This window comes from Caloenas nicobarica, chromosome 15 (genome assembly GCF_036013445.1).
Source record: "Caloenas nicobarica isolate bCalNic1 chromosome 15, bCalNic1.hap1, whole genome shotgun sequence".
Lineage (NCBI taxonomy): Eukaryota > Metazoa > Chordata > Aves > Columbiformes > Columbidae > Caloenas > Caloenas nicobarica.
In genome coordinates this window covers 8,532,796-8,545,913 of record NC_088259.1, presented here as the reverse complement: position 1 = coordinate 8,545,913, position 13,118 = coordinate 8,532,796, and the positions used below count along the sequence as shown (strand labels likewise).

At 54.2% G+C, this 13,118-nt stretch overlaps 1 protein-coding gene across 2 annotated transcripts; it reads left to right on the top strand.

The window, feature by feature from the left end:
* Positions 1-127: 127 nt before the first annotated feature.
* On the top strand, positions 128-12,425 carry TTI1 (TELO2 interacting protein 1). 2 transcript variants are annotated; one of them, XM_065645388.1, is made up of 7 exons: positions 128-2,604; positions 3,042-3,218; positions 3,989-4,137; positions 4,911-5,051; positions 6,403-6,607; positions 7,330-7,417; positions 11,896-12,425. In XM_065645388.1, exons 1-7 carry the CDS (start codon positions 321-323, stop codon positions 12,128-12,130), a joined length of 3,279 nt encoding a protein of 1,092 aa, XP_065501460.1. In that variant the 5' UTR covers positions 128-320; the 3' UTR covers positions 12,131-12,425. The 2 variants fall into 2 exon arrangements, with proteins under 2 accessions (XP_065501460.1, XP_065501461.1); XM_065645389.1 differs by lacking the exon at positions 3,042-3,218.
* The last annotated feature ends 693 nt before the right edge of the window (positions 12,426-13,118 follow it).

Below are 13,118 nucleotides of genomic sequence, written 5' to 3'. Positions count from 1 at the left end.
GTCGCCGGAGGGAGAGCGGGAACCCCCGCGCTCGGCGCAGAACGCGGCGGGGGAAGCAAAGCGCATGCGCAGCCGCCTTGCCAGCGTGCGCCAAGGGGCGCATGCGTATTGCGTGCTCTCGGGACTTTTCTCACAACACCCACCACGCTGCGTTCGGGTGGGTGCGCTTTGTCGCGCTGATAGCCCCGGCTCTCTCAGCGTCACTTCCGGCACGTGGCCGCCCCGCCGCGGGAGCAGGTAGGCGTCCCGGCCCGCAGGGGCCGCCCCGGGCCCGAGGGAGCCCGTGAGGCCGCAGGCTGCGGCCCGGCCCGGCCCCCGGCATGGCCGTGTTCGACACCCCCCAGGAGGCCTTCGGGGTCCTGCGGCCCGTCTGCGTGCAGCTGACCCAGGCGCAGACCCCGGAGAACGTGGCGCGGCTGCAGGCCCGGCTGGCGGCGGTGGGCGCGGCGGCGCTGCAGGAGCTGCAGGAGTACGTGCTGTTCCCGCTGCGCTTCGCGCTGCGGGCGCCGGGCCCGCGGCGGGAGCGGCTGGCGCAGAGCGCGGTGCGGTGCGTGTCCGCCGTGCTGGCCGCCACCCGCGTGCGGCGGCCCGAGCTGCTGCGGGAGCTGCTCTCCGAGCTCAGCACCTGCCTCCCGGCCCCGGGCGGCTCCGGTAAACCGGCCCCGCAGGCGGAGGAGCTCACGCTGGCTGCGATCGAGGCGCTGCACACCCTGCTGCACTCGGCTCACGGGGATGTTGTCCTGTCCCTGTACCAGCCTGCCACCCTTCCACTCTTAGGATTTGCTGTGTCTTCGCTTCTGGGCCTGGCAGAACACGAGAAAGCAAAGCAAATTAAGATCTCTGCTTTGAAGTGCTTACAGGTCCTAGTCCTGCAGTGTGACTGCCAGGAGCATCGGCACCTGGACGCAGACGAGGCACAGCAATGCGGGGACTTGTTTGCTTCCTTTCTGCCTGGGATTTCCATTACGCTGTCTCGGGTTATTACTGGAGACATCAAACAAGGTCACAAACCCACCGTTTCTGCCATCAGACTCTTTTATCTGATTGTTGGCTTGGTGATGGCTGATGCACAGCTAGCCAGAGTCCCAAAGAGTAGAGAAAAGCTGCCAGCTGAACAAAGCAGAATATCAGAACTAATGGTCCATAGAGGACCCGACTGGAGTAAAAGCACTGCCGAAAAACTCTTGCTCCTCCTGCGTAAAATAGTTGAATTCTGTTCAGTTCACCCCCACTGGAAAGTGAGGCTGGAGCTGGTGGAACTGGTCCAGCACTTGCTGCAGAACTGCAGTCAGTCGCTGGTGGACTCATTCAGTCACCTTTTAAAGGCCTTGGTTGGGCTGGTGAACGATGAAAACCCCGAAGTGCAAAAGCGGTGTCAGGAGGTTCTGCAGGGCATGGCCGAGCAGGGGATGGTCGCACAGAACCGGGCTCTTGCTGACGTCCTCTCCGAGAACCTCCATTCCCTCGCCACAGCCCTCCCACGCCTCATCAATGCTCAGGATGACACGGGCAAGGTTTCCACTTTGAGCCTGTTACTGGGCTATTTGAAGCTGCTGGGCCCCAAGGTTAACATTGTCCTCAACTCCATGTCCCACCTCCAGCGTCTGTCCAAAGCGCTGATGCAGGTCCTGGAGCTGGACGTGACGGACGTGAAGATCGTGGAGGACAGAGGCGGGGGCAGCGCCAGCCCGTGCGGGCCCGTGGGCTCCCTGGCGCGCAGGTCGCAGAGGAAATACTTCCGCTTCTTCACGGAGGAGAAGGTTTTCCAGCTCCTGCAGCAAGTTTGCCGTGTCCTGGGCTACTACGGGAACCTCTATTTGCTCGTGGATCACTTCACAGGGCTGTACAGCGAGTCCGGTGTGTACCGAAAGCAGGCAGCCATGGTGCTCAACGAGCTGCTGGCCGGGGCTGCTGGCGTGGGCGTGGATGTCCTTCAGGAGAGGGAAGTTTCGCCGAACGTGGATGATCTCAAGGGGACCATAACGTCCATTCTCGATGAGTACACAGACCAGGCAAACTGGTATTTGGTCACCAGCATTGATCCAGAAGAAATCAGCCACGAGCGCTCTGTGCAACATTCAAAGTTCACCGCCCATCCCGGAGGCGCATGCAGCAGCGTTCTCCTTCCGTCCCCAGAGCCTCCCACAACGACCCGCACCATGAACAGCAACATCTGGCAGATCTGCATCCAGCTGGAAGGCATTGGCTGCTTCGCCACTGTCCTGGGGAGGGAGTTCCGCTTGCTTCTGCTGTCGGCTCTCTACCCAGTGTTGGAGAAGGCTGGTGACAAGACTCTGCTCATCAGCGAGACAGCGCTGGGGACACTGGCAGACATATGCGAGGCCTGTGGTTATGACTCTGTGCAGAGTTTGATTAATGAGAATTCAGACTATCTGGTGAATGGGATTTCCCTGAATTTGCGCCAGCTGACGCATCAGCTGCACGCTTCCCAGGTCCTGGACACCATGCTGAGGCATTCGGATGCCAGCTTGCTGCCCCTGGTAGATGACGTTATCCAAGATGTTTTGGCTGCTCTAGACCAGTCCTACAATCACCAGGCTCCTGCTTTCCTCAAGGTCCTCCACTCAGTCACGGCAGCATTAGGTAACTGAGCATAGTTCAGGCTCACTGTAGCCAAGGGTTCTTGTCTTTGACATTCTGCCTTGCCACGGGAGGCTCCAGCAGCTGAGGTGCCTTGGCTGGTGGCAGCTTTGCTGTGCTGGTGGGGCAGCGATTGCTAGTAGCTTCCCCCTCCACAGCCAGTTTGTTTGGCCTGCAGATGTGCAGGAACACGGCCCGTAGTGGCCCAGAAAGGGTGGATTTCCTGCTTCCATATGTATTCTGTGTGAGCATATGAAGTGTATTCCTCTTTTTGGGGGGTTTTAACATTCTCCTACCATCAGAGAGGTCACGGTGATGCAACAGCGGGTGCCCTGTTCTGTAGTTCAGTCCCATGAGACTCATGTTTGTCTCTCAACACCTTGCTGACGTGCAGGAGGGGACCATGATCGCTTAGTGACAATCCAGTTCCCTTTTTGCAGTGCGGTGGTTTGGCTCGTCCTGTGGTGAGGAACACCAGGCTGCTGAGGGCCAGAGCAGGACTCTGTCCCGGCGGCCGCAGGTGGTGACAGGGCAGGAGCTGCAGCGGTTCTTCCTTGACTACGTCAGACAGAAGCAGATCGCAGAGGGCGATCTTCCCGACACAGACGAGGAGGCAGGTCAGTGTCTGGAGAAAGACCGTGACCCCTGAGGTTCCCTTTTGTCAGACAGGGCCGTGGGAGCAGGGTGACAGCCCAGCTGCTTCTGACATTCGGGGCTGCTTTGAGCTGGCCTGAGCTCATGGAAGGTGCTGCTGCGTGTTCTCGCTTTGTTCTGTGTGTGGCGGTGGGGGGAAGTGAAATGTTTGCTGATACAGGCTTGTCTGGCTCTAAGACACAAGCACGCTGTTTTTCCTGACCTTATCATAGGCTGTTTGGGTTCAGGACACAAAGTTTCCTCGTTCCAGGATCCTCCTGCATTTTCCTCACCCTCCCTTGGGAGTCCCTGTACCGTTTTCTCCCGGCTAATGATGCTACCAGTCCCTTCTCTCTTGGCCTCGGCAAGCCCTGCACACATTCATGCAGGGAACTTCCTAGTCTTTCCTGGGCTGTGCTGCCATCCTGACCTTTACATACTTCATCTTTAAATACCCAGGCTTTTCATTTTTAATAAAAATCAATGGGAAGTAAGTCCATGGTGAGGAGAGACTGCAAATGTCAGATCAACTGCACTGTCCAGTGAAGAATGCAGACCTTCCCCAGTCTCACACTTTTAAATGAATCTAACACTTAACTCGCAGAACTCAAGCGCAGACTTGACTATATCCAGATAGGTTAAAAAATGCCAAAGGCCTCACTTGGGAATTTGCAGAGTAGTTGTGGGTGGGTGTTGTGATCTCCCAGGACTCCCAAGTCATTTTCGTGGCGTCAGTAATGGTTTTGCCTTCCAGATGAGGTTCTGCCCTGTGCTAAGCTGGACCCAAACAGCTCTGACACAGAAGGAGAAGCTCCCCTGCCGAGCCATGCTCAGCTGGCCAAGGACACGATGGAGAGGTGCATCCACCTGCTGTCTGACGGCCACCTCCGCGTGCGGCTGCAGGTCTGTAAACGCCGCTCTGGGAAGGCAGACGGGGCCCATGGAGTGAGCTGGTAGTTCACTAACACAATGGGCTTCCTAAAATAACAAGGTTGCTTATTTGGGACAGAGGCTTCCAGGCTGGTGAGAGATAGGGAGGCAGTTTCCTGGAAGCAGTCCGGTTCAGGAATGGCAGCCAGGCCAAGCAGGATATGAAGGATGGCTTCATGTCAGGCACCTTCTCCCAATGCTCGTGGCAGTCAAGACTTGTGTCTCAGCCTTTGGCGGAGGATGCGGAATCATCTTTCTCCCATCTAGGTCTCCCATCCCCCTTCCTCAGACTGTAGTTCACAGACTGATGAACATTTTTGAAGTTGCTGGGGTGATGATAAGCAGGGCGAAAAGCCTGGGTTTTTTAATTATAAAAACTCTTTGAAGGTGTCCTCCTTTGAAACTGCAAGGCAAGGCAGAAAATGCAGCAGTGAGGCATAACACAGATTCTTACCGCAGCAGCCACAGCCCTGCCCGGTGGACCCGCTGCCGTGCCGGGGAGCAGCCAGGCCCCACACGCAGCTCAGCCCGCAGAAGGGCCAGGACCTGCCCTGCTTCCAGCACAAGCAATGTCACTGTGCTGCTGGTCCCTTTCAAACAGGCCTGTGCTCTGTGCACTGTTCTGTTATCCCAGTTCATGCTGAGTTAAAACTGTACCTTTCGTATGAAACCTCCTTTCGCCTGGCTCTGTGCCGGGGATCCCTGGCCCCACAGCGCTCAGTCTGTTCCCTGCCCCTCCTGCCCAGGCCCTGGACGTGCTGGAGCTCTGCGTGACTGTGCTGCATCCTCACGGAAACCACCTGCTTCCCCTGGCTCACCGTGCCTGGCCAGCTCTCGTCACCCGTCTAATTAGCGACGACCCTCTGGCAGTGCTCAGAGCCTTCAAGGTACGGCCGCGGATCTGCCAGCAGCCTTCACGCTGCTACTCAGGAGGCAAACGGCTCAGGCAGTGCTACAGCCCGCGAGAGAAGTGCTGGGCTTGTGCGGTGATTTTTAAATGTGGTTCGGCACACGGGGTCACCAGCCTGCCGTGCATAGGCTTGTACTGTTCCCACTGCAACTTGTCCACAGATAAAACCTTGTCACCATTCCTGGGGGAAACAGCAATATGAGTGGTTATTGCAGGGAAGCGGCAAACCGTTCTTTTGCAGCCTAAGCAGCTGTCAGAGGTATTGTACAGCGCAACTTGCCCTTGCTGGAGCCACAGTCTCAGCACCGCTTTTGGAAGTCTTGAGCTGAAGACAAGGGATTGTTCCATGATTGAGGCATTGGCAGGGGAGGGGAGAGGTTAAGCAAAGCCTTAACCTCGTAATGACACTATTCCAGAGCTCCTGCCCACGTCAGCTGGCTGCGTTCTCCTCCTGAATCACCAGCTGCACAATAAAGCACGTTTGCAGAGGTTGCCAGCCCCAGGGTTTCACAGCGCTTCCTCTGCTCTGCAGATTCATTTTAAAGTCCTTCAGTATGAATAAAAGGAGAGTTGTGATTCCCCAGATTCAAGAAGCCATACACTAGCATTTCAGAGTAGCCATACCTCACACGTGCCTGCCCTAAAAGAAGGAGAGATCACTACACAGAAACTAACTCTTCCAAAGTTTGAGGGATCATTACAATTAGTATGAAGTTTGGGGTTTGTTAAAAGAAATCCCCCCAGACCATCTTCCTAAATCTCAGGACAAGAAGCGTAATATCAGTGAAAGCCAAATACAGCATAACCAGCATCTCAGTCCTGCACACCGAGACCAGGAGGTTGGTGAAGTTCTGAGAGAGAGCCGTGTTCTGTCCCCATGGATCTCCCTCCATTTTCAGGTGTATTTAAGGCCATTCCATGGGCTGGTTTGGTTCTGATCCTGGGCACACACCAGTAGTGCTGGGTGCCCTATGCTGTAGCAATTGGTCTTTCTGTTCACTAGTGTGCTTGTAAAGACAGGCTGTTTCCATCGCGAAGGGGATCTATATTTTAATGGCATTTTCCGTCAGAGGCTCCTCCAGCAGTTCCAAGTTGCTGAGCTCCTTGACTCTGCTGTTCTGGTGAGGGAAGGGCAGTCCTGGGGCGGCCCTGGGGAGCTGAAGAGCAGCGTGCAGGTCTCTCCATCAGCCATTCACCTTCTGCTCGTTGTGGGAAGCCGTGGCAGGTGTGGGCGCATTGCTCTCAGCTGAAGTGTCACAGGAGGATGACAGCCTGTCCCGCGCTGGCGGGGTGTCCCAGCTCCCCCCAGTAACCAGTGTGTCCCCCAGGTGCTGTGCACCCTGGCTCAGTGGTGTGGGGACTTCCTGAGGCAGAGGTTCTCCAGAGACGTGCTGCCCACGCTGACCAGCTCCCTGCGCAGCCAGGCCCCGGCCAGTGCCCGTGCCGGGCCCATCTACAGCCACACACTTGCCTTCAAGCTGCAGCTGGCCGTGCTGCAGGGCCTGGGCGCTCTGTGCCAGCGGCTGGACATGGGTGAGTACCGGGGACAGCAGAGGTTGTGCCACAGCTCTGCCCAAATTGCCTCTTTGCTCCTCTCAGCTGCCCAGGCCTGCACTTGCTCCTTACCCTTCTGCTGCCCCAGGGTTGGGTTTCCTGATCTTCTCCAGCCTCATGCCACCCAGGTCCTGTGGGACCTTCGTCTGTCCTCTCACAGGGGCTGGTTGCTCTTCATTGCCCAGGAGACAAATGGCGAGACGGTGCCCAGCACCTTGCAGAGTCTGCTGCTCATCTCACTTGTGCGTGAGAAGCGGGTGTGAGGTGGAGTGCAGCTGCCGCGATGCCTGCTGGGCCATGCTTTGTTCTTCGTTAACTGAAGAACTGGAGCCCAGAGAAGGCTTCTGGCTAAGCTGACTGGTTCTGTTTTGGGGCATCTCTCTGGGTGACCCTTTAAGTGCAGCATATCACATTCCTCTGCTGATTGAAACTCTGGAATTGTCCCAGGTTAAATATCCGGAGCTGCCTTTGAAGAGACAGGGAAGGCTTGCTGGCCAGTTGCTCTTTTCCTCTTGCAATGCCCTTGATTGCTTTCCTGGCTTTGCAGCAAGAGGCTTAAGAGGCGAGGTCAGAAGAGCTCTGGGTCAGGCAGTTCAAAGGCTCAGAAGCCACTTGCTGCCAATTTAGAGCCAGTTCTGTTAGGCAGCAGCCGCAGCTGAGTAGGATCCCTCCTACTCTTCTTTTGTGTTCCATTTCTGCAGGCGAGAGTGACCTGAATAAAGTGGCAGATGCCTGCCTGATCTACCTCAGTGCCAAGCAGCCCATGAAACTGCAAGAAGCTGCCCAGAGGTAATGTCTCTTAAACATAGGTGTATCATGTGTGCAAATAACACCGGACAGAGAGAGCACGGTAACCCCTTCCCTTCTGCACCTTCCCCATTCCTCTCTCCCACACATCTGAGTCCCGTACAACAGGGTCTCACAGAATTTAACCCCTTTCTCTGGTGAAGAGTCAGTTACTACCCAAAATGAGCTGGAGAGCTGGGCTTGCCCACAGGTAACAGCTGACGGTCAGGTTACCTTGCCATGCATTTGGGGCCAGGTGCTACTTGCTGTTTTCTAACCACCTCCTGTGCTCAAATATTCAGGGCTTTTGGCCCACTGGTGGCATAAAGCTGCAGGGAGAGGACGGCTACACAGGAACGTGTGCCAGACACCCCCGTGTGTTTTATCACTTCATACCTTCTGCAGGCTGGGGATTTACGTGTGTTATCCTCCTGTTTTCCCTGGGCTGCTGTGATCATCAGCGCAGGCTCTGCCGGGCGGACGGAGGCTGATTTGGAACTGTCAGTCTGGGCACCAGACTCGCTCCAAGGCGGCTGGGAGAGGTGAAAAGAGCACAAACAGTTGAGGTGAACACGCGGCAGCTCTGTGAGCTGTTGACAGACATACTTTGCTGCTTGGTGTTCAAATTCCTGCTCAGGATGTTCCCGCTGTCAGGAGAAGAAATCGCTATTGTCGTATGTTGTCACCTGGAAACACAGCCAGCGATGCCAGCAGCCAGACCCAGGCAGTTACAGAACTTGGGCAGCGGATGAGGAAGCCAAGCAGCTCTGTCTCTGCAGGAGGACGGGGTGGCAGCCCCCCCTTTCTGGGTGGCCCAGCTTCCCACGGGCAGCAAGTTCCTAGGCGCTGGGGTTTTGGCTGCTGCAAAGGGCAGAGCCGCCCATTCTCTCACCTGAGCGCAGCCCTCCTGGGGCTGAAGGGCTTTGTGTGGCTGGGCAGCAGTTCAGAGCGCTCTCAAGCTGTACTCGTACCTTTGTTTGTGTTCCTGCGCTGGGGAGAGGAGGTTTATTTTTATCTTGGTGGCTTTTATTGCATCGCAGCAGGCTTGAGCAGCGTTTGTTCTGCAGAGGGGCTCTGCGCTGCGGGCTTGCGTACCCTTCATACATAAAGCGTTCATCTGTGTAAGCAATGCTGGAACAGAAAGCAGAACACCAGGATTCATCTAGATATTTGGAATCTTAAGCTTTTAAATCGTTAACAAAGCAGCCTGAAAAAGCTGTGCAATTTGCCCCCCCAGCAGGGGTGGGGGAAATACTGAATTAGCCCTATGATGCGGTACAGTCATTAGAAGCTATATTGTGAAGCGAGCTCCCTGTTATTGGAGAAAAAGGAGCAGCAAAGTTCAGGGTTAAATAACACTTTTCTCCTGTATGTTATTTTTATTCTATTTTTAAGGGAAAAACACCACATTACACTGCTCCCCCCATGCCTTTGGTGCACCATGTGTTACGTATCTCACTGAACAAAGCGAGGGCTCTGTGAGCAGCTAGCTCTCCCGTGTACAGCTCTGTTGGCTGGACTCACCCGTGCACTGAGGCGTAGATCATGTCTGGCCCGGTACTAACCACACACATGGCAGGACTTGGCATTTGCTTTTCTTCTTTTTTTTTTTTTTTTCTGTTTAGTCCTGTATGATCCCTGGTCCTGGAGCCTGGATGGATCAGAGTTAAATGTATCACATCACTTTTAACTATAGTACACGTGAGATGAGGTTTCAGCTTGGGAAAATCAAAACTGCAGTTTGTACCGTAACAATCAGCTCCAGCGCTAGGACCAGGATCCATTCCCAGCCGTACCACAGCCCCTTCCCCCGGCTGTGGCAGCACCAGCGTCCAGCAGCCCCGGCCCTCAGCCTGGCTCTCCGTGTGCTGAACTAACCCTGCAAACACACACAGGTCATCACACATGACCACCTTTCCCTCTTGGCAAGGGCAACGTTATCAGCCTGCTACATGAAAAATTCTGCATTTTAAATGCTTCTAAAAACAGACAGACCAGAACTAATCTTAGCCATAGAATGAGTGCCAACATACGCCACATAACTCAGCTTTATTACTGTAGAAATCCTACAAGGTAAAAGGATATTTGGAATCAGCTTGCCGTATTGATTTATACTCACTGGCCTTTGCTCAGCTTTTTGGATTCTTACTCAACTCTGAGTCGTGACCTGCCAAGAACAAGGTCGGGTCTTACAAAGTCAGCTCCAGCCCCAGTAACTCCCTGCGGGAGGTGAGGATTCTGCAGGTACGTGAAGGGCTAAGCAGGATTTTTTGGCCAGGGTGCTGGAGCCACAAAAAAAACAAACAAACAAAAAAAAACCCAAAAAACAAAAACACACACCAAACCAGAAAAGAAAGACAAAGGGAGTTTGGCTGTCTTCCAAGGATGTTACCATGGCCCAAGGAGGCTGCTTAATCCCATTTATGGGACCCTGTAGTTATATTAGATGTACCAGTGGGAGTAAGTGAATTTTGTAACTGCAGCTTCATGTAATACTCAACAGACAAAAATAGATGCTGGGGAAACAAACATTAAAAAAGAACCCAGCATGTCTGAGGAAGATAAAATGGGACTGCTGGGAGTGTTCCCGGAGAGGAATATTATCCAGAGCTTGGAAAAAAAACCCTGCAGAGGCTTTAGGGAAGGCCAGGGAACCCCAGCTACATCTCGTCATTGCTTCCATGGAAATCAGGCAGGGCTGTGAGCAGCAAGGGGCTGGTGTGGGAATGGGGTGGGGAAGATGGTGCAAACTGGCAGTCACAATATGAAAATCTGAGCTTCTCATCAGTTTATTAAGTTGCATCATCCCTGAGAAGCTTGTCACTTTTCCTGCAAAGTTTTTTTTTCCTGCAAAGAGATCAAGAAACTGTCCCTGGCCTGTGTCAGCACTTCCCAAGAGTTCTGCACTTTTCCAGTTTGAAGTGACTGGTTTGAAATTTACACTTAATTCCTAGTAAGTGTTTACAGCCTGTGGAGTTTAACATTTGACCTTTTGGTCTGCAGTCTGGATACGACTGGATTTTTTCCCCCAGGATGTGGAATCATTTCCCCAGTTTGTAGTGCACTGTCTGTGGTTAAACACTTGTCAGAGATGCCCTGCTGCCTGTCCCTGTGCTGTGGCTTTGCTTAGAGCCTGGGAAAAGACAGGGCAGCAGAACAGCCAGCCTGCTCTGTGCTGGTAGAACAGGTTGTTTAGCACAGCTGGAACAAATATGAGCTATTTTTGGACCTTTTCAGATACCCAAGTTGATCACACAGCATACCTCTTCTGGCTTGATTGTGTAGTTCATGGGACACTTACGGACAGCTGTCACTCACAAGCGGGGCTGAAGTACACAAAACCAGCCACCTGCACAAGGCAAAATTCAATAAAACAATATTTAGGTAAAAAAAAAAAAAAAGGCAACAACAGAAAATAGACCTGGATTAACCCCAGGATTCTTTGCCATGGAAACAGGTTGCTTAGAAACTACCCCAGAGTTAGTTTGAAAATATAGAAGTCAAGTTGTTCTTTCAGCAGCACAGCTCAGGTTATCAGGATCATCCCAGGCCCGGGGCCACCGCAGCCCCAGAGGCAGGAGCTCCCGGACCCACAGCGGGTTGGGAGGGGGCTGCAGAGCTGCTGTTCTTCTCCTGGCCCCATGATTTCAGCAGACACAGAGATCGGCAGGACTGTCCTGTCCCTGCAGCTGCAGTCAGAGGTGTGAAGTGCACGCTCAGGAGTCAAATCCCCGCATTGCCTGGGGTATTGACATTCAAAGTGAAAAACATCAACACAGCAGTAAAGCACTAGAGGAAGTGGTCATTCCTCTTGTCCTCTATTCTATTGTTAATGAAGATTTGTTTTTTTTAAAAAAAAATCCTGCTTTGTGAAAGGTGCTGTGCGGAAGGAAGAAAATTTGGAGGCAGGTAATGAGAATTTGGGGTGAGGGGAGACCTCACATAAACAAAAAGTCCTCTGTACAGGTTCAGCTCTGCCTGCGGCCAAGCCTGGCCAGAAATGCCCTCGTTTTCAGTACCTCTGAAAACTGAAGTCCAGGGGGGTTGGCCCCTCTTTCCCCAAAAACCAGAACGACATATACAACTTCTTTTGTTGTATGTTGTCCAAACCACGCCAGATGCAGGTAGCACGTACAGTGCTCCGCAGTCACCTCCGGGACAGGCTGATGTCCGAGGCTTTGCCAGCAGCAGCTGTGGTGAGACCAAAGCCTGGGCCACTTACCCACCAGGTTGTCTGATGTTGATAACTTACCATGGAGCACAATAACTGTTCTCCCACTTGCTGGTAGATGTGCAAGCTCTGAACTGTCCTCACTTGGGCACAGGAGCAATTTCACTGTCTCACGAGCCTCCAGCTCTGCTCCAGCCTCAGGCTGCAGACACCACCAGAGTTCCAGTAGCTCCAGTAATGACCCTGCTGGGGGCCAGTCCAAGGGCCTGCTCCTCACACACCTTCCCTTTCTTCCCACTCTTTTCCAAAGTGTTTTCCTCCACCTGATGCACATGGACCCCGACAGCACCTGGCTGCTGCTGAGCGAGATCTGCTGCCCCTGCAGGTACCGGCCCCCCCACGCCAGCCTGCGGCCGGTGCAGCTGCCGGGGATGGGGCGGCAGCGGGACGAGTTCACCGACAACGTGCTGGGGCTGCTGGAGCGGCTGCGGCAGCAGGAGAGCACGGAGCCACGGGCTGGCGCCCACCGGGACCCTCCTCCCTGACAGAGCGGCCGGAGGGGACAGAGCTCAGCGGGGAAAATCGCCACATCCAGCCTGATCGTTCTGGGAACAGGGCAAGGATTGCCCAGGCTATGGCACTGCCCGGACACCTTCCCCATGGACAGAAGCTTATTTTTTATAAATGGCATTTGAGGATGAGGCGGGTACGTTGCCCCAATGCAGCAGCTGCCTCCAACAGACGCCCACGGAGCTTTGTGCAGGTGAAGCACAGGGACAGGTCTGGCCTGGACATTTGAAGCAAGCTCAAAATTGCAAAAACCAAAGCAATAAAGTGATTGTTACATGGAACAGGCATGTGCGTCGCTGCTGGGGATCCTGGGTGAGCATCCAGAACACGTCTCAGCTGTTGGGACAAGGGTACAGCTGCTGATCCCCACCTCACTTTACTCCTGGTTGCCTCTCCAGGGAGAACACAAGTCAGTGGCTTTTTACCAGGTAGGACAGGGCTGCAGTTCAGCTTTTACCCTTTTGTGCTTTTTAAAATATGTATTCAGTGCTTAACGTTGGGTTGAATTTTGTCCAAAGGAACCCTTCAGAGCTGATCTGACAGGAGACAGGAGAGGCAGAAAGGTGAAATATTACCTGGGGCTCCAGAGCAGCCTGGGGGTGGTGCAGAATTTTCTGGATTGTTGTAGCACTTGATCAAACTCATCCATCAGGTGCAGATGCCGCATCCAGCCCGTCTCTGCCGTCCCTTCAGCGCTGGCTGGGGCTCCGGTGTGACAGATGAGCAGCATGGTGACAGAGTGCTGCTGCCCAAACTGGGCTCCCCAGCCGCAGCCTCTCCAGCCCCAGCACTGCGCTGTGCCATGCTCCTCTTGCCAGGGAGAGACAGACATCCCCTGGGAAACCTGTGCTGTGATCCTGCAGCGCAGTGTCACCCCCAAACCAGCCTGCTGAGCAGCACCATCCTGTCACCGGCTCACGGCTGCAGGCAGAGCAGGGATTTACCTGCACCTGCTCCATCCAA